The sequence below is a fragment of the Bubalus kerabau genome, chromosome 11 (genome assembly GCF_029407905.1).
Source record: "Bubalus kerabau isolate K-KA32 ecotype Philippines breed swamp buffalo chromosome 11, PCC_UOA_SB_1v2, whole genome shotgun sequence".
NCBI lineage: Eukaryota > Metazoa > Chordata > Mammalia > Artiodactyla > Bovidae > Bubalus > Bubalus kerabau.
This window is the reverse complement of record NC_073634.1, coordinates 90,248,484-90,267,984: the sequence shown is the minus strand read 5'-3', so window position 1 is coordinate 90,267,984 and position 19,501 is coordinate 90,248,484. Positions and strand designations below refer to the sequence as shown.

The 19,501-nt window shown below is 45.8% G+C and overlaps 1 protein-coding gene across 1 annotated transcript; it reads left to right on the top strand.

Moving 5' to 3' along the window:
- The first annotated feature begins 12,591 nt into the window (after positions 1-12,591).
- RRM2 (ribonucleotide reductase regulatory subunit M2) lies at positions 12,592-18,438 on the top strand. Its single transcript, XM_055540948.1, has 10 exons — positions 12,592-12,765; positions 12,870-12,944; positions 13,300-13,443; positions 13,729-13,845; positions 14,337-14,470; positions 15,784-15,878; positions 15,992-16,125; positions 17,433-17,537; positions 17,622-17,735; positions 17,816-18,438. Exons 1-10 carry the CDS (start codon positions 12,667-12,669, stop codon positions 17,966-17,968), a joined length of 1,170 nt encoding a protein of 389 aa, XP_055396923.1. The 5' UTR covers positions 12,592-12,666; the 3' UTR covers positions 17,969-18,438.
- The last annotated feature ends 1,063 nt before the right edge of the window (positions 18,439-19,501 follow it).

The following is a 19,501-nucleotide window of genomic DNA, read 5'->3' as shown; positions in this document are numbered from 1 at the left end:
ACTGTGGAAAACAATATGGCAGTTCAAAAAATTAGATTATTCTCTTTACTTGAGAACATTTTTTTTTTTTTGGCTGTGTGACACATGGGTTCTCAGTTCCCCTACCAGGGATAGAACGTGTGCCCCTTGCATCAGAAGCTGGGAGTCTTAACCACTGGACTGCCAGGGAAGTCCCCTGAAAGACATTTTTTTTTAAAGAGGAAGAAAAACATGCCACGTCTTCTGATCACAATGCCAAAGAATGTTCAAACTACTGCAGTAAAAACAGAGTGGAAACTAAAAGATATCCCAAACTGAAATCAAACCAACATGGATAATTAACAGCTTTGACCTAAGCAACTCAGATCAACGTGTTCAAATAGGCATGTAGCATTGATGAGACAATGCTACAGGCCGATTAGAACACCTGAAATAAAAAACACTGGTGATACCACGTGCTCGTGAGGAAGGGGAGTGATTGGGGTTCTCATTTGTTGCTGGTGAGGATGCAAATGAGGGCACAACCACCATGCAAGACTGTTTGTCAGTTTCTTGTAAAGTTTAGCATCCCCTCAGCATGTGATGCAGCAGTGATACCTCCGTGTAGTCATCCTAGAGAAATAAAAACGTGTGTTCACACCAAAACCTGTGTGCACACATTCCTAACAGCTTGATCTGTTCTCACCAAAGCCTGGAGAAAACCCCGAGGTCCTGTACCAGGTGGCGCATCTGCACCATGGATACCTCTCAGCAACAAAAAGGAACAAACTTCTGATCCACTCGGCAACCTGGGTCATCTCAAGGGCACTATGCTGAGTGAAAAAACCCTGTCTCAAAGGGTACACACTGGGATTCCATTTATATGATGTTCTCTAAGTGACAGAGTTGTGAGGAAGGAGACCAGACCAGTGGTTGCCAGGAGTCGGGGGTTGGGGAGGGTGTAACTATTAAGGACTAGGTCTTCCCTGGTGGTGCAGTGGATAAGAATCCCAAACTGAAATCAAACCAACATGGATAATTAACATTTTTGACCTTCTAAGTAACTCAGATCAGTGTGTTCAAATAGGCATGTAGCATTGATGAGACAATGCTACAGGCTTATTAGAACAGCTGAAATAATAAAACACTGGTGAGACCACGTGCCAATGCAGGGCACACGGGTCTGATCCCTGGTCCGGGAAGACTCTACGTGCTGTGGAGCAACTGAGCCCCTGTGACACTCCGACTGGGCTCACGGGTTGCGAGTGCTGAAGCCCGCGTGCCCAGAGCCCATGTTCTGCAACAAGAGAAACCACTGCAATGAAAGCCCACATGCCGAAACCAAGAGTAGTCCCCGCTCGCTGCAACTAGGAAAAGCCTGCGGGCAATGAAGACTGAGTGCAACCAAAAAATAAATAAATTATATATGGTTTTAAAAAGACAGCTAGCCCAGGACTAGCCCAGGGAGTTTCCTTCTGGTGACAGAACAGTTCTGCATCCTGGTTTGGTGATGCTTACTCAAATCTACACATGTGATAATATTTCCAAGAATCATGTACATACACACACACACAAATGCACGTAGTAACTGGTAAAATGTGCATGTAGTAACTGGTGAAATTATCAAATAAAGTTAATAATTTACTTAACAGGATTGCACCAGTGCCAGCTTCCTGGTTTTAACAACGCACGATGGTTGTGTAAGGTGTGACGGGAACCTGGGTGAAATATACAAGAACCCTGTTCTAATTTTAATTTAACAACGCACGATGGTTGTGTAAGGTGTGACGGGAACCTGGGTGAAATATACAAGAACCCTGTTCTAATTTTGCAGTTTCTTGTGTGTCTCGAAATCTTTCAAAATAAAAACTTATCATTTAGGAAAAAAAGATGTAAATGAAAAATGATGAAATAAAACTACAACATATATTACAGAAAAAAGAGGTGCCATTCAAAATGTATAGAGCTCCTATAAATCACCATGAAAATAAATAGCTCAATCAACATGTGGACAAATATCAGGAAGTTCAGAGAAGAAATATAAATGTTCATATGTCTACATTCAACCTCACTAATAATCAAATACATTCAGATTAAGACAAGGAAATCTGAGTTTCCATCCATAAAGACTGATGGATACAGAGGAAGAGCCATTCCCAGGCACTGCCGGTGAGAGTAAGGATTGGCCAACGGTCTAACCTGCAACTTGGTGGCACCTATCCAAATTTTAAATGTTTACCTCACTGGATCCAGTAATTCTGCTTCTAGGAAACAGAAAGATACATGTTGCAGCATCATTTATAAAGTAAAAAACTGGAGATGGCTTGCATACTTGTTACAGGGGGCTGGTTAGACAAACTGCAATAATGGCAACTGCTACTCACTTGTTGCTTTCAATGTTCCAGGAACTTTCCTGAGTATTTTACATGTAGTAACTCAGTTTAATCCTCACAACCATCCTATGAGGTAGGTTCTAAACACTGTTATTATGCCTGTTTTACCACTGGGGAGACGGGCCAGTGAGGAGCTGATGACGGAAGCATGACGTCTACTCAAGAAAGACAAAAAAGTTCTTACTCTCCCCACTTTTCCTTTGATTATAAAACTGTAGCGCAGTAAGTTTTTGGGAGTGTGGCATCCCTTTGCCCACCCGACTGTAAACCTTACAAGCATCTTATTCTGATAACACTTCTTATCTATTACTTTGCCTCTCACTGAATTCTTTTCTGCTCTGAGACATAAAGAACTGGGATACAGGAGCTCTTCGGAGCCCCTGAAATGACATCAAATGGTTTCAAAAATCATTCTGCTCCTGGAGTAGGAAATGGCCATCCACTCCAGTCTTCTGCCTGGAAAATCCCTTAGACAGAGGAGCCTGGGGTGGGGGGCTACAGTCCATGGGGGTTTCAAAGAGTTGGACATGACTAAGCACGCACAACTTGGAGATGCTAAGATAGGCAGGATCAGTCTTCCTAACTCCTTGAGATAGAAACCTGAGATCTAGGGAAATTCTGTAACTTTCCCAGGATCACACAGCTGTGGTGTGTCCCCACCAAGCCTGACTCTAGAGTCTATGCTGTTTTTTTATATCAGCATTTCCTAAATTATGTTTTGTTCCATGAAATACATGTTTTCGTAAGCAAAAAAAAAAAAAAAAACAACAGAATTCATTGTGCTGTACACATACACAGCGCTGTATGTCAACTTTATCTCAATGAAACTGGAAGAAAAAAGCATACATAGGAACTGCACAGCCTGGGGCACCGCCCTTAGCCCCCACACCCCAGCCAGGCCACGTGTGTCTTGCAAAGCTCTTCCTCTGGCTGGGGCTCCTTTGTCCCTCGAGGTGAAGGTGAAGCTTCCAGGAGGATGCAGAAGGTGCTGACTTATGTAGGGGGACCACCCTCTCCAGAGCGCTCCAAGGCCGGCTCTACCTGGGGAGCTGATACCCTTCCCAGGCGAACAAAGTAAACTAACTTCAAAAGAAAAACAATAAACTGGATTACGTGCACGTACCTGCTCAGTCATGTCCAACTCTTTGCAACCCAATAGACAGTAGCCCGCCAGGCTGTTCTGTCCATGGGATTTCCCAGGCAAGAATACTGGAGCCAGTTGTCATTTCCTTCTCCAGGGGATCTTGCCAGCCCAGGGATCAAACCAGATCTCCTGCATCTACTGCCATTGGCAGGCAATTCTTTACCACTGAGCCACCTGGAATGGAAGTCATACCATCAACACTGGAGATTAGAAGGAAAAGATCAAGAATTTAAACATAAGCCTACAAAAATCTGTGGATTTGGGATTTTAAGAAACACATTATTTTTGAGATGCTAATATTTGTGCCACATGGTGGAAATGACATCCCCTGCAACCACTTTAACTTACCATGAAGATGTTTAAAGATCAACTTACATGGGTACAAAGGAGCATGCTACTTTTCAATGTCAGTTTTTAGGGGCTACCCCAGCAAAAAGAAAAGCCCTGGTCTCAGCCCTGCGCTGTGCTGGCTGCCTGATTCTACCTGGATGACTGATGCCCTGAATCTGCTTGTCTGGAATTTACGGTTCCACCAGGCTGTGCGGGCAAGAACTGCCTAAATTCTTCTCCCATCTTTGGTGTGGTTGAGGCCCACATCAAAGGCTCCAACTGCTTGTGGCAAGGAGGGGTGGGGCTCTTCCTGTTTAACCATTTCCTGCCCAATTCTGGTGAGCTGTACATAAATTAATTTCAAAATTTTAACTAAAAGGTAGGCCAGGGCTTCCCAAGTGGTCCAGTGGTTAAGAATTTGCCAGCCAATGCAGGGGACATGGGTTCGATCCCTGGTCCGGGAAGATCCCACATGCCATGAGAATAACTAACCCTCGAGCCACAACTACTGAAGCTGTTGCCCTAGAACCTGTGCTCTGTAAGGAGAGAAGCCACTGCCCCAAGAAGCCTGCCTGCCACAGCTAGAGAGTAGCCCCTGCTGGACGCAACTAGAGAAAAGCTGTGGGCAGCATTTCTTCCAAGAAGAGACATTCTCTTTAGCAAATGCTAGTTCTCTTCGAACAGTGAAAAGGTGAATTTCAAAGATGTCCTCCTTCTCATTAAATAGGAGAAAATTTGGGCTTTTGAGTGGGCTTTCCAGGTGGTACTTGTGGGAAAGAATCCACCTGCCAATGCAGGAGACTCAAGATACATGGGTTCAGTCCTTGGGTGGGGAAGATCCCTTGGAGCAGGAAACAGCAACCCACTCCAGTATTCTTACCTGGGAAATTCCATGGACAGAGGAGTCTGGCAGGCTACAGTCCATGGGGCTGCAAAGAGTTATACACGAAGGAGCACAAAATTTTTCCTGGGCTTTTGACCCAAGCCGCCCCATGTATCTCTTTGTTCTTTGGCATCAAGGCTGTGCTTGAATTTGGTCCAGTGCAAGGTTCTTGCAGGCTGGAAGTGCTTCTCGGTGCAGCTGGGATGCACAGTCTAGGTTCAAGATCTCTATGCCATGATGCCTCTTCTTTTCATTCAACCATTGTGTGCCCACTCATGGGCACTGCCTTCTTCATCCCCATCCCCATGCTCAATGTGACGACCTAAGAGGGCACAGCAGACAATGACAAGCTGAGGAGTGATGGGGCAGCCCCATAACACAGACATCAGGCCTGCAGAGAGCAGTCAAGTTGCTGCCCAGACCAGGCACACACTGTAGCTGGGGTGTCCAGAGGTGACACCCTTTAGCATGGATGTCATCAGACCTGGCTAGTTAGGACAGGCCTCAGGTCAGAATGTCTGGAGATGGATGCTTTCACAAGAGTAAGAATTGGGAGAGGAGGCATAGGGGCTTTGTGGAGTTGAGACACTTGGGCCTGTTTCCCTCTTCCTAATGAGTTACCCCTTTGTTTCCTTGGAGGAAACCTGGCCCCCACTTGTGATGGCCGGCAGGTGCAGCAGGGCCCTCTGGCTTGGGTGACAGGGGCTGCTTCTGCTTCTCTCATCGGCATGAGGAATACTGTGGTGGTGACGGGGAGGAGACAAAAAAGATGGGGACAGAGGAGCTGGAATAGCAAATCCAGGGCTGTGGTTACCCAACGACCCAGAGATGCACTGAGCTAGGAACCTAAGAAAAACACCCTGGAGTTATTTGAGTTTTGTGTTCCAAGGAGCTAAGAGTGGTCAGCGAGACTGGCTAAATGGCAAGGATTGAACTAAATATCTTACCCCATTTAGTCCTTAGGCTCACCCTGTGGTGTAGAAATCATCACACCCACTTTATCAGTAGAGCAGCAGGCTCAGAAATGTCAAGTGATTGGCCCAAGGTCATCGAATAAATAAGAAGTGACACAAATTCAGACCTGAATCCAGTGCTGGGCCCTTTATTCCACTATACTGATCTGGTCTAAAAGCACCTGAACTTCCAGGAAGTCAATCGTCAGGGTTTTGCTGGGTGGATTCTCCTGAGCTTTTCTTCTCTCCCTCTTGAAGTTGTTATTTAGCTAAGATGGTGGGTGGTGGCCTAGGATATTTTATCTCTTTGCTGGAGCTGACCCTGCTTTCCCCCCTCCCCTCCCCAGCCCCTTTATTGTTTACTCCCTAAGTCATGTCTGACTCTTTTGCAACCCCATGGACTGTAGCCCACCAGGCTCCTCTGTCCACAGGATTTTCTAGGCAAAAATAGTGGAGTGGGTTGCCATTTTCATCTTCAGGGGATATTCCCAACCCAGGGATTGAACTGAGTCTTCTGTATTGGCAGGAGGATTCTTCACCACTGAGCCATCAGGGAAGCAAACCCCCAGCCCCCTACACGCTCACTAAAAGCAGGAATTGCATCCTATTTGCTTAGGTTGCTCTCAGTCGACCAGTTCAGAGTAACATTAAGCTGGCTGCACCCCCATCCTCCCAAACACACACACATACACACACCCACACCATTGTACTTAGAAAAAAGTCAATATGATGGCCTCTTTATCCAGGGAAGAAGGCTATTAGAGAAGAAATTATTCAGTAATAAGCTGACAGTAAGCTGAATTGGGGAGAGAAATAAACTAACCTTAGACCTGCACAATCATGGTCTAACATTCTTATTTTTCTTTCTTTTTCAAGTCAGTATTTCAGACATAGCCTGGAAGGGGCAAACCCACAGCCTTTGGGAGAGGGGCTTGACCTGGGCCCAGGAAGACCAGAGCAGGGCTCTGGAGACAGGAGAGCAAGGAAAGGCCCAGCCTGGAGGAGGGAGGGTAATATGGGGTCCCCCTGGCGTAAGATAGGGGGGTGCATTTTCAAAGGAGATAGATATATGGAGGGGGACATCCCTTGGCAAGTTTTCTGGCATTAGGCAGAGAGACTGGAGGGCAGAGGGAGGTGGACCCAACCCCATCCCTCAGCCCACTGTCTTGCTCTCGAAATTCCACAGCCCACAGTCATGCCTGGAATGGAATATTCCATCTTCCTGCTTCCCAACGATGTGTTTTCAACAGAGCAGTCTGAGCATCCATAAGGTCTGAAGTGGGCGGTGCCAAGTTCAGGAAGAGGAAGGAGGTGCTATAGAGTCACATATGTAGCTCGGCTTAGAGGAGGGTTGACTTGCTTCCTAGCAGTTGGGAAACAAAAGAACTCCATGGAGGGCAGGGCCCGATGGACTGCAGAAAGGAAGTCTTATCAACAAACTGTGGGATACCCACACAGGGGAATATTGTCCAGCCTTAAAAAGGAATGAAAGTCTGACACAGGCTATAACATGGCTGAATGCTGAAGACATTATGCTACAAGTCATAGGGTGTAATGCATATCTAGTTAATAATACTGTATTGCATATTTGAATATTGCTAAGAGAGTAGATCCTAAAAGTCCTCAACCCAAGAAAAAAAATTGTAACTATGTAGGGAAATAGATGGGGAAACAATGGAAACACTGACAGACTTTATTTTGGGGGGCTCCAAAATCACTGCAGATGGTGGCTGCAGCCATGAAATTAAAAGACACTTGCTCCTTGGAAGAAAAGTTATGACCAACCTAGACAGCATATTAAAAAGCAGAGACATTACTTTGCCAACAAAGGTCCATCTAGTCAAAGCTATGGTTTTTCCAGTAGTCATATATAGATGTGAGAGTTGGACCATAAAGAAAGCTGAGTGCCGAAGAATTGATGCTTTTGAACTGTAGTGTTGGAGAAGACTCTTGAGAGTCCCTTGGATTGCAAGGAGATCCAACCAGTCCGTCCTAAAGGAAATCAGTCCTCAATATTCATTGGAAGGACTGCTGTTGAAGCTGAAACTCCAATACTTTGGCCACCTGATGCGAAGAACTGACTCATTTGAAAAGACCCTGATGCTGGGAAAGATTGAAGGCAGGAGGAGAAGGGGACGACAGAGGATGAGATGGTTGGATAGCATCACTGACTCGATGGACATGAGTCTGACTGAGCTCTGGGAGTTGGTGATGGACAGGGAGGCCTGGTGTGCTCTGGTCCATGGGGTTGCAGAGTTGGACACGACTGAGCAACTGAACTGAACTGAATGATGGTGACAGACGTTAACTAGCTTACTGTGGAGATCATTTTGCAATGCACACAAATACTAAATCATCATGTTGTGCACCTGAAACTAATATAACATTATATGTTAACTGTACCTCAATTTTAAAAAGCTGTAAAATATGGCAATACCTAAGACTATTTTCTCTCATTAAAAAAAAGAATAAAGAAGACATTACACTAAATTAAAAAAGCTAGACACAAAAGGACAAATATCGTAAGAATGCATTCACATGAGGCACTTATATTCATATAGAAAGTAGAATTTTTTTTTAATAATTTAATTTATATTTGCTGCACTGGGTCTTTGTTGCTTTGTGAGGGCTTTCTCTAATTGCAGCAATTGTGGTGAGTGGGTTTCTCATTGCAGCGGCTTCTCTTGTTGGGAAACAAGAGCTCTAGGGTGCACAGGGCTTCAGCAGTTGTGGGGCATGGGCTTAGTTGCTCTGTGGCATGTGGGATCTTCTTGAACCAGGGATTGAACCCGTGGCTCCTGCACTGGCAGGCAGACTTCCATCCACCACGCCACCAGGGAAGTCCAGAAAGTAGAATGGTTTTTTACAAGAGATTGCTGGGAGGGAGGAATGGGGAGCTAGTGTTTAATGAGATGATAAAAAGTTCTGGAGATGGATGGTGACAATGTTTGCATAATGCTGTAAATGTGCACTTCAAAATGGTTCAAATAGTGAATTTTAGCTTATATATATTTTACCACATGCAAAAAAAGATAAATTAATCTAATAAAACCTTTAGATCTTTCAGTTTAAATACAGGGATTAGCAGAACAAGTTAAATGGTAATGTGAAGACACATGAGAGAAATGCAGAATGTGGGACAGTCTACAAGAAAAGTAGCCTGGACTTTGAAAAGTTTGCGTCATGGGGGAAAAAGGTGGAGGAGTTCTTCAAATCAAAAGAGACTAATAAGACACAATAACCAACTGTAATGCATGTGTTTAATAGGATCCTGCACCAAAAATGAACAAACCAAATTAAGAGACTTACGGACTAGATAGGAAGCAATATACAGAATTGATGTTAGTTTTCTTACGTCTGAATATGGTATTGTGGTTATGTTAGAAAATGTGGATACTTTTAGGAGCTACATGCTGCAGTATGCTGAAATATCTAGGCATGAAGTGTCATATCTACAACACACATCAAATGATCCAGAAAAAAACAAAGTGTCACATACCTGTAGACCAGGATGGAGCAAATAGGCAAAAGGGAAACAACTGTTGAACCCTAGATGATGGGTGAACACTGTAGACTTCTTCCCATTCTTCTGTATGTTGAAAACATTAAAAAAAAAAAAAATATATATATATATATATATATATATTTATCTGGCTGTGTGGGGTCTTAGATGCGGCATGTGGTATCTACTTCCCTGACCAGGGATTGAACCCAGGACCTCTACATTGGGAGCCTGGAGTCTTAGCCACTGGACTATGAGGGAAGTCCCTGTAGAATACATTCCTTAAATAAAATAAAAAAATCATTTATTATTATTTTATGTTTTGGCTGTACTAGGTCTTGGTTGCTGTGCGGGGGCTTTCTCTAGTTGCTGGGAGCAGGGGCTTCTCATTGCCACTGCTTCTCTTGTTCTGGAGCTCTGGGTTCCAGGGTACGTGTCCTCTGTAGCTGTGGCCCGAAGGCTCTGTTGTTCCAAGGCATGTGGGATCTTCCTGGACCAGGGATGGAACCCGAGTCCCCTGCATTGGCAGGCAGATTCTTATCCACTGGGCCACCACCAGGGAAGTCCCTGTTGAAAATACTGTTAATAAAAAATTGGGAGAGAAAAGCTGCAGCTGTGCAGTGAAAGGAGCTGTGTGACCTTGGGCAGTCTCCTTGCCTCTCGGGCCTTAGTCTCAACCTAAGAACAGGGCTGAAAACACCTACTTTCCCACTGTCTCTGGATTAAAGTGTAAATCGCCTGGTCCAGCGGCTATAGGGTCATCGTCATTAGTATTATTATGACAGTCTCCAGCACGATGTCAGGTATTTATGGAGGCATGAGCGGCATCGGGAAACTCGAGCTCCCTGAAACTCAACTGAGCTCCATAGGTGAGCCGACGCTTAGTGATGCTGCCTAGGGGTGGAGCGAGCGAGGGGCCGGGTAGATGTCACTACGCCGCATCTCACTCGCCTCCAGGCGGTAAAAAAGAGCGACTTCTGGGCGGGCGTGGCCACTGGGGGGCGGACGGCGGAAGCGGGCTGAGGCTTCCGGTGGCCACTGTGGCATCGCAAAGCTATGAATGAGCGGCCTCCCGGAAGTTAGGGGCGGAGCTTCCGTGTGCTGACCAGTCGCAGAGTAGCTGTCAAAACGGGCGCGGAAGGGAAAAGCGGGAAGATCCCAGGCGGATCTCAGAGCTTGGCGGCTGCCGGGAGCATCCTCTCTTCCGGGGACTGGGCCTGACCTGGTCCCGCCGGGGCCCTTTGCATCTACAGTACGCAGGCAAAGAGACGGACAGGGCCACTGCAGACCAGAACCTTGACCCGGCTGTGTGACCCCTCGGAGGGGCCATGTAGCCTTCGGCCCTTGCTTCCTCCTTTGTAAAGTGAGAGCAGTAAAAACCCGATGTAGGGGGAAGTCGGGACAAGCCGGAATGACTCAGAGGTGGGAGGAGGGGACGGTGAGGAAGGCGGCTTACCGCCCCCCACCCCCACCACCACTGCCTCGTGGCTGTTCAACCGAAAATGAAGTCACAGCTTCTGGCTCTCAGAGTGATCCTTTATGGTACCCGTGCACAGACTATATAGCAGGAGCTTATAAAAAAGCACATGGTGCCTGGGGCAGCAACCAAAAGGTGCAGGTCGGATATGGATTACCCGAAATCGGAATGTGAGTCAAGTATCAGAGGATACCAAGGACTCCTCGATAGTTTTGTTAGTTTTATGGCTGATAAAGCTATGATCACATCTGTCAATAAAAAATACCCATTTTCTGGAGGTACATGCCGATGGGGAAATTGACAATGTCGGCTAGTTGCTTTCAAACACATGATTGGGACCAAAGTTTTAGTTTTTGCTTTGTCTAAGAGATGTGATGGTCGCTGATCTTCTCAGGCTTAGAGAATACTTTAAACACAGTATACAGTATTCTAAGAAATAGACCTCTGTGGGGAGGGTATCTTCCCTACCCCCCTCTTTAAAGTATTATACCTAGAAAAGACATTGTACAAAGTTCAAGCCTCACTCAGTGACAGCCCTGAGTGTGTGCGCTGTTAGAACTTATCCTGGTTAATCATTTATTTCCTGGCGTTTTGCCACATGCAGGGCAAAAATCTATGGCAAATTTGAAAGGCCAAGTGTAAAGTAAAATTAAAATGTTACTAAGTTTATGTCTCCACCATCACCCCAATGGAGGTTCTCAACCTCCTCTTCAAGCTTTTTGAGGCCCAATAAGCAGTAAATGGGCTTATTTGGACTTCCCTGGTGGCTCAGACGTAAAACGTCTGCCTGCAGTGCGGGAGACCGGGGTTCGATCGGGAGACCGGGGTTCGATCCCTGGGTTGGGAATATCCCCTGGAGAAGGAAATGGCAACCCACTCCAGTACTTTTGCCTGGAAAATCCCATGGACAGAGGAGCCTGGTGGGCTACAGTCCATGGGGTCGCAAAGAGTCGGACACGACTGAGCGACTTCACTTTTAAAGCAGTAAATGAAGTCATAGTTATTCAATCATTCTCTGAACTTCTTCTCTGAATCTTCGCTCAGTTTGCAATTTTTAAAACACTGTCTAAAAAACAAACAAACAAAACAACAACAACAACAACAACAAACACTGTCTACGTTGAGGACGAGATTTCAGGGGGAAACTTCACCAAAGACCCTCTCTCTCTGTTATCAGCTTGAAGGTTTACAATGGACTTCGTATTGCTCATGAATTACCTCATTTAGTCTTCTCATTTTATTAAAAAGTCCACAGCCTAGATATGGCTGCAAGCCCATTTCACCAGGGAGGGGACAACAGATGACGTGTCCAAAGGACACAGCCATTGCACCCCGGGGACCCTGTAGTTCCGCGGCCCTAACCATTAGGCGGTCACCACCGCCAAGCCCCCTCCTTTGCCGGACCTCAGGGACCTGGCACCCCCACCCGGGTACACACATGTATCCAGATCGCCACAGCCACATCTCCCTCGCAGCCAGGGGCGTTTTACGGGCCTCCGTACCAAGCTCATCTGCAAAAACCATTTACGCGGAACCGAGAGCCCGCGTAACCGAGAGCCTGGGTTCCAGAGAGGTCTTCAGAGAGGTGGGGCTCCGCGGGGGTGGGGAATTCGCTCCCGCTCACGGGCTGGCGGGCTCCAATCGCATTGCTTCATTCAATCCCAAACCGTCCTGGGGACAAGCGAGAGAGCCTGCGCGCCTGCTCAGGCGCACGGAGCGCGCAGGGGCTGCAGCCTTTGTGCGATGAGGCCCTCGGGGAGGCGGGCGGAGGCGCCCGCGGCCCCCCAGAGGCCTGGGAGAGGCAGGTGCCGGGGGGTCCCGCTAGGGCAGGGACTAGGGGCCAGCCTGTGCTCCCGCGCTGCGCTTGAATCTCTGTAGGGTGGGCGGGGCCATCCGGGATCCAGCCAATGGGGAAGTGGCCCCGCCCACCTGGCCGGCTCCCGGAGCTTTAAATATTCCCCTGCGGGGCAGTGCAGGGGCTCTCGGGACTTGCGTGCAGCCCCATCTCCCTGACTATTTCACCACCATGCTCTCCGTCCGCGTCCCGCTCGCCACCATCGCTGACCCGCAGCAGCAGCAGCTCTCGCCCCTGAAGGGGCTTAGCCTAGCGGACAAGGAGAACACTGTGAGCGCCACGAGGGGCGGGGGGCGGGGGTCGGGGGCAGGGTGGCGGGGTCCTGTGGGTGGCTGGGGGCGCGGGCAGGCTTCTGACCACGCGCCTCCCCACAGCCCCCTTCCCTCAGCGGGACCCGCGTGCTGGCCAGCAAGACCGCGAGGAGGATCTTCCAGGAGCCCTCCGAGCCGGTAAGTAGGTGGGCTGCGGCGGGGGCGCCAGGCGAGGGGGCGCTGCAGGCAAGGCGGTGCGGGCGGAGCCTGCTTGGCGCCAAAGCCTTATTGTCTGCTCTCAAACCCTACCCACCTCTCCCGGGCCCGCGCTGCTTTCCCGCCAAAGTCTGTTCCCTCCCCAGCACCACTTCCCATCTGGACATTTCCTATTTCTCTATACTCCTATAGAATCCAAGTATGACAACCGACTTACATTCAGCCCCATGAAATTTCTGATCATTGGAGGTATTCTGCTTGAAAAAAGAAAATGACAGTTTCATGGTTCGCCCTGTACTTAACATTTTTTTTTTCCTTACTTTTTCTCTCCCAACAGAATCCTAAGCTATCTGCCCCCAGTGTGGGGGACGAACCACTTCTGAGAGAAAACCCCCGCCGCTTTGTCGTCTTTCCTATCGAATACCATGATATTTGGCAGATGTATAAGAAAGCTGAGGCTTCCTTTTGGACAGCTGAGGAGGTAATCAGACGCAGCAACTAGGAGACTTAAAAGACCCTTTGCCCATTGCCTCTCTAGAGGAAGACCCCAGCCGGGCCGGCTATAACATGTTTGAAATATGCTTTGCTGTCCTCCCTGTCCCTCTTTGGAATGGTTGTTCACTCAGGACGTGAAATGTTCAAATTGGCAGAATATGTGAGGAGTATATAAATCAGGTGGTGCTAGTAGACTTATTAAAGTTGAACAATTAGGCGTATGTGTGAGGGTCCTGCCGGCTTGAACCCTTTGTGAACTTCTGTATTTCAGGTGGACCTTTCCAAGGACATTCAGCACTGGGAAGCCCTGAAGCCTGAGGAGAGATATTTTATTTCCCATGTGCTGGCTTTCTTTGCAGCAAGTGATGGCATAGTAAATGAAAACTTGGTGAGTTCCCCCCGTCCCCCCCCCCTAGAAAAAGTACCTTTATTCAAGATTTACGAGAGAACTAACAATTCTCTTTTTTGTCTTTTAAAATTTTGCACACTGAATGGGTATCTCTCTCTCTCTCTCTCTGTAAACCAGAGTTTATATTCTATGGCATTTTCTGTTCTATAGCGTACTTTGCAGTTATTTCTTCCTTATGGTATTTTTTCCCCCCAACTGTAGAGAAACAATGTTAAGACAATATTAAGTGATAGTAATAGATCCAGAACCCTAGTAACTATCTATTTGCTCTTCTTTTTGTGGCTTTGCTGTTTTTTTTAATAACTGGTTGCATATATGTCTTGAGTGCATCCTCCTTGCAATGAATGAAAATGAATTACTATGTCTAGCTTATAATGATACAAAAAAGGAAGTGTGAGGCAACCAGTGTTCATTGACTGAATTGCTGCTGGTAGATTTTCCTTAAACTGATCTTTGTGTTTTACCACTAGGTGGAGCGGTTTAGCCAAGAAGTTCAGATTACCGAGGCCCGTTGTTTCTATGGCTTCCAAATTGCCATGGAAAACATACATTCTGAAATGTATAGTCTCCTCATTGACACTTACATTAAAGATTCCAAAGAAAGGTGAGTATTTGGGTGGTGATATGCCAACATATTTAAGATTACTAGTTGTTACTTTTTGAAATCATATAGGGATAGAAAAATGACTCTAAAATGAGCAAGTCAAAGAAATTCCTAGCACCCATGGTCATGTCTGCTCTTAAGAACAGGCCTAAATGCACTTTACTAGTCAATTGCTAAAAACAGTTATAAGGTTACTCCATCCTTTTAGAGCTGGAAACATACTAATGAACATCCAGTCTAATGCCTTCTGAAAAAACATTCCAAGAGTCTGTCTGATGAGCTAAAACTTAGGTTTGATAGTTTTCACGTCTGGCAAATCTGTCAACCTACAGTGTAAGGCTGGCTCAGGGTGGAGTGGGTGGAGGATGCAAACTTGAAGATAAAACCAGCCTCTTAAGGGGCTTGCAACATAATATAAGTGGAATATAAGTGGAGGAATTACATACTAAATAGCACCATGAACCATGAAATTAATTCAGGCACACAGCAATTTGCCTGAAATGATAGTATATATTGGGGGATAACAGAGAAGAAATGTAAGTAGCTTAGGGCCTATTTTACATTGTTAGGATTGACTGGAGAGGAGGGGAGCACTAGAAATAGGCATTTGAGTAGTCTAGATACTAAGGTCAGCTTCAGGACAAGAGCCTGTGTAGAACAGAAGTGGTGAAGCTGAGGAGTAGCCTTTTGTAGATGATGTGGAAGAAAGTGAAGAGGGAAAATGAGTGGTGACTTGAAAGGCCAGCAGGATGGAGGAAACTCTTTGCAGGGGTGGGGGATGGGGTTGTAAAACGATTTGAACATGTTTGCAGATGGAAATGAAAAAAGAAAGTAAAGGTAGGGCATGATTGGAATAGATTACCAGAAGGGAGGGATCAGAAAGGCCTGATGGTTGAGCTTTGAAAGCTAGGGAGAGGCAAGACCCAGGTTGACAAGCAAAGAGAATAAAAGGAGCCCAAGGTCTGATGAAAACAAGCTCACTGGGACAGGCTGGGGAATCTCCGGACTCCCAAAGTAGGCACAGGAGGAAGAGGGTATGACCTGAACTTGAAATAATGAAACCAATCAATGCTCTTGATCTAACAGACTGAGGTTGTGGGGCTCAGTATGAACTAATGAATACCTAAATTTTATTAACATAAACCAAATGGATTTTTGATATTTTTTCTAAAACATTGGAGGAAAAAGCAAGCTAGTAAAAAGAAAACATTTCAGTTTGAATCCCAAATTGGTCTTGGTCCCAGTGCTCTTACCTAGAAGCTGATACTAGAAGTCTTTGCTAGAATGACTGATCATCTGTGTGTGCCTACCAGGGAATTTCTCTTCAACGCCATTGAGACGATGCCTTGTGTGAAGAAGAAGGCAGATTGGGCCTTGCGCTGGATTGGGGACAAAGAAGCTACATATGGTAAGGGACCTTGGCCCTACTTACCCCTGAGCTTCATTTTCTAAGTGATGTTACTGGTTTGTTCCTATGAACACAGGCAAATACTCACAGAAATATTTTGTTTTTAACTGTAGGAGAACGTGTGGTAGCCTTTGCTGCAGTGGAAGGCATCTTCTTTTCCGGTTCTTTTGCGTCGATATTCTGGCTCAAGAAACGAGGACTGATGCCTGGCCTCACGTTTTCCAATGAACTTATTAGCAGAGACGAGGTGGGTCTAATTCAGATAATAGGCTGACCTGCACCCCAAACACCTACAACCCCATGTTCACTGAAGGGAACCCAAGATGTGAGATTGCCTTAAATGCACATTTAACATGTGGGTTCAACCATAGGCATCTTGGAAGAGAATGAAATAATTTGCTGAAATTATTTTACTCATATTCTCAGTATACATAGGTATTTCCCTATGTATGGAATTTTTTCCTAGGGGAAGTAATATTATTTCTACCTGTGTGTGATCCTTCTGTACTTCAGAATTAGTTGGCGAACATCTCTGAATCCATTCAGGTCCAGTATGTCTTTGAACGCACTTGGATTAAAATGCCAAAGCGGAAAGTTTAGTGCCCAGATGTTCTGTTTAACTCCCATCAGCGTTGTCTGGGTGTGTGTGTTCTCAGTCATATCTGACTCTGTGACCCTGTGGACTGTGTAGCCCGCCAGGCTTCTCCATGAAATTTTGCAGGCAAGAGATACTAGAGTTGCCATTCCCTTCTCCAGGGGATCTCCCTAACCCAGGATCGAACCTGCATCTCCTGCATTGGCAGGTGAATTCTTTACCATTGAGCTTACCAGGGAAACCACTTCCATCAACATTACTTGGGATTTAATGCACTAAGACTTGCAGACTTGATTCACTTGAAATTGCATTACTATTACTGATTTCCCAGACATTAGGTTATAAATCTAAAAACTAACCAGCCTATTCAGAGTTTTGCCTTTTCTGCTGGAAGTAGTGGTGGTGAATGTTAAAGCTCAGGGCTGTAGGAAGGAAAAATGCTGAGAAAAAGTTCCTCCCACTCCTTGGCAACCACAGAGTGAGGACCAGACCTGTCTCGCTGTCCTCTAGGGGCAGCACTGGGGCCCAGCGTGGGGCCTGAGCCTGCCTAGGTGACACAGCAGTTGAGTCATCTTCCCCTTGACATTTGAAATGCTTTAGTCTGACCACACAGGATGTCTAACAAGAACGCCAGCCTAACACAGCTTCCTCTTCCACGTTAATGATAGAAGTCTACTGCTCTGTTGCTGCTGCTACTGCTGCTAAGTCGCTTCAGTCGTGTCCTATGGACAGCAGCCCACCAGGCTCCCCTGTCCCTGGATTCTCCAGGCAAGAACACTGGAGTGGATTGCCATTTCCTTCTCCAATGCGTGAAAGTGAAGTCGCTGAGTCAGGTCCGACTCTTAGCGACCCCATAGACGGCAGCCCACCAGGCTTCTTGGTCCATGGGATTTTCCAGGCAAGAGTACTGGAGTGGGGTGCCACTGCTCTGTTGGTGACTTTAAACCTTTTTCTTCTAGGGTTTGCATTGTGACTTTGCCTGCCTGATGTTCAAACACCTGTTGCACAAACCTTCGGAACAGAGAGTAAAAGAAATAATCGTCAATGCAGTTAGGATAGAACAGGTAGGTAACACAGGGAGGCCTTGTGCTTGCTAGAAGACCTCTTAATGCTTCTGTTTTATTGAGAAGCTGTGCTCTGGCCCCTAGGAGTTCCTCACGGAGGCCCTGCCTGTGAAGCTCATTGGGATGAATTGCACTTTGATGAAGCAGTACATTGAGTTCGTGGCAGATAGACTTATGCTGGAGCTGGGCTTTAGCAAGGTAAAGTATTTTGTGGGTAGCCCTCTGGTTCTTTCTGAAACCGGTGTTCTGTGCTTATGTTTTGCTATGAACCTTTTCAGGTTTTCAGAGTAGAAAATCCATTTGACTTTATGGAAAATATTTCACTGGAGGGGAAGACTAACTTCTTTGAGAAGAGAGTAGGCGAGTATCAGAGGATGGGAGTGATGTCAAGTCCGACAGAGAATTCCTTTACCTTGGATGCCGACTTCTAAGTGACCTGAAGACGTGCTCTTACCTTGCTGATTTTTTTTTTTTTCCTTCTCATCAAAAAAGAAAAAAATCAGCTACTTGAACCATATCAACGAGCTACACCATGAACTGTCCATCATGTTCACTAATGGCATCTTTAGCACTGTGTAGCTACCTCAAAATCAATCCTGTTAATGCTAGTGGGGTCACCTAGATGGAAAGTAGTCAACAGCTACTCGGGTTCTTGAACGATCTTGTCCGTGTTTGGCTTTTGCAAGCAGGCTAGCTGAACAGGACTTACTTTGGGTCTTAACAGCTGCTTTCTTGGCCTCCAAGTGTAGGGACTCCAGCGAGTTTGATCCGGAAAGATTAAAGAGTAACCACCACAAGGAATACATCAGACTCACTGCTTCTGAGCAGATTTTAAAGTTTACTTATGATTTGTATATAAAACTGGCACTTTACATACAAATAAACAAAGTTTGAACTGTCAGGGTAAAGGCTTGATTTTACCTAAATTTGTTGGTTTCTGCACCAAATATAAAAGTATTCTATTTACCAGTAGTGGCAGCCAATTCAAGATTTACTAGGTGACCAGAGTAGGTTAAGCCTATGTAAACTAAGCATGTTATTTTTCTTCTTTTCTTGAATGAATTGAATTGAAGCGCTTTTTGACTCAATCCTGTGCACGCCTAGGTATTAATATCAGCCAGGTAGTGCCCTCTATTTTTTTTTTTAATTTTTAAAAAAATTTTTTTTTATCTTTTTATTTATTTTTTTTTAAATTTTATTTTATTTTTAAACTTTACATAATTGTATTAGTTTTGCCAAATATCAAAATGAATCCGCCACAGGTATACCTGTGTTCCCCATCCTGAACCCTCCTCCCTCCTCCCTCCCCATTCCATCCCTCTGGGTTGTCCCAGTGCACCAGCCCCAAGCATCCAGTATCGTGCATCGAACCTGGATTGGCAACTCGTTTCATACATGATATTTTACATGTTTCAATGCCATTCTCCCAAATCTTCCCACCCTCTCCCTCTCTCACAGAGTCCATAAGACTGATCTATACATCAGCGTCTCTTTTGCTGTCTCGTACACAGGGTTATTGTTACCATCTTTCTAAATTCCATATATATGCGTTAGTACAGGTGGTGCCCTCTAGAACACAGATTGGTGTCCTGTTCTAGAGCCCAGGTTGAGTATCTCAGGATAAGAGATGAGAGATCTCTAGGAACTAAAGTTCAGATCCAGGCTCACTGTAGGTAACCTGGGTGTGCGGGAGGGGCTGTATCATTTATTTAGTTTCTCAAATTGTATGTTCCTCAACTTCAAGTTAGTATGAAAGATCCTTGAAGAGTCTTCTTAGCAGGGATCCAAGATATAATATTAACATTGTAAGTTGGTTTTGAAATCACCCTTGAACGAAAGGACCCACCTGTATGAGATCTTCTATTAAGTGGTAAAGGCAGGACTGAAATGGCCCCTCTTAAAAGTTGAGTGTTTATTCTGATTTTGTGAAATTTGTAAGTAGGTACTGTTGACTTAACCATTTA

Coding starts and splice junctions, on each gene's coding strand:
- RRM2 (XM_055540948.1), top strand. CDS start 12,667: ATGCTCTCCGTCCGCGTCCCGCTCGCCACCATCGCTGACCCGCAGCAG. Junction 13,444..13,728: donor CCTTTTGGACAGCTGAGGAG/GTAATCAGACGC, acceptor TCTGTATTTCAG/GTGGACCTTTCCAAGGACAT. Junction 17,736..17,815: donor TGGAGCTGGGCTTTAGCAAG/GTAAAGTATTTT, acceptor GAACCTTTTCAG/GTTTTCAGAGTAGAAAATCC.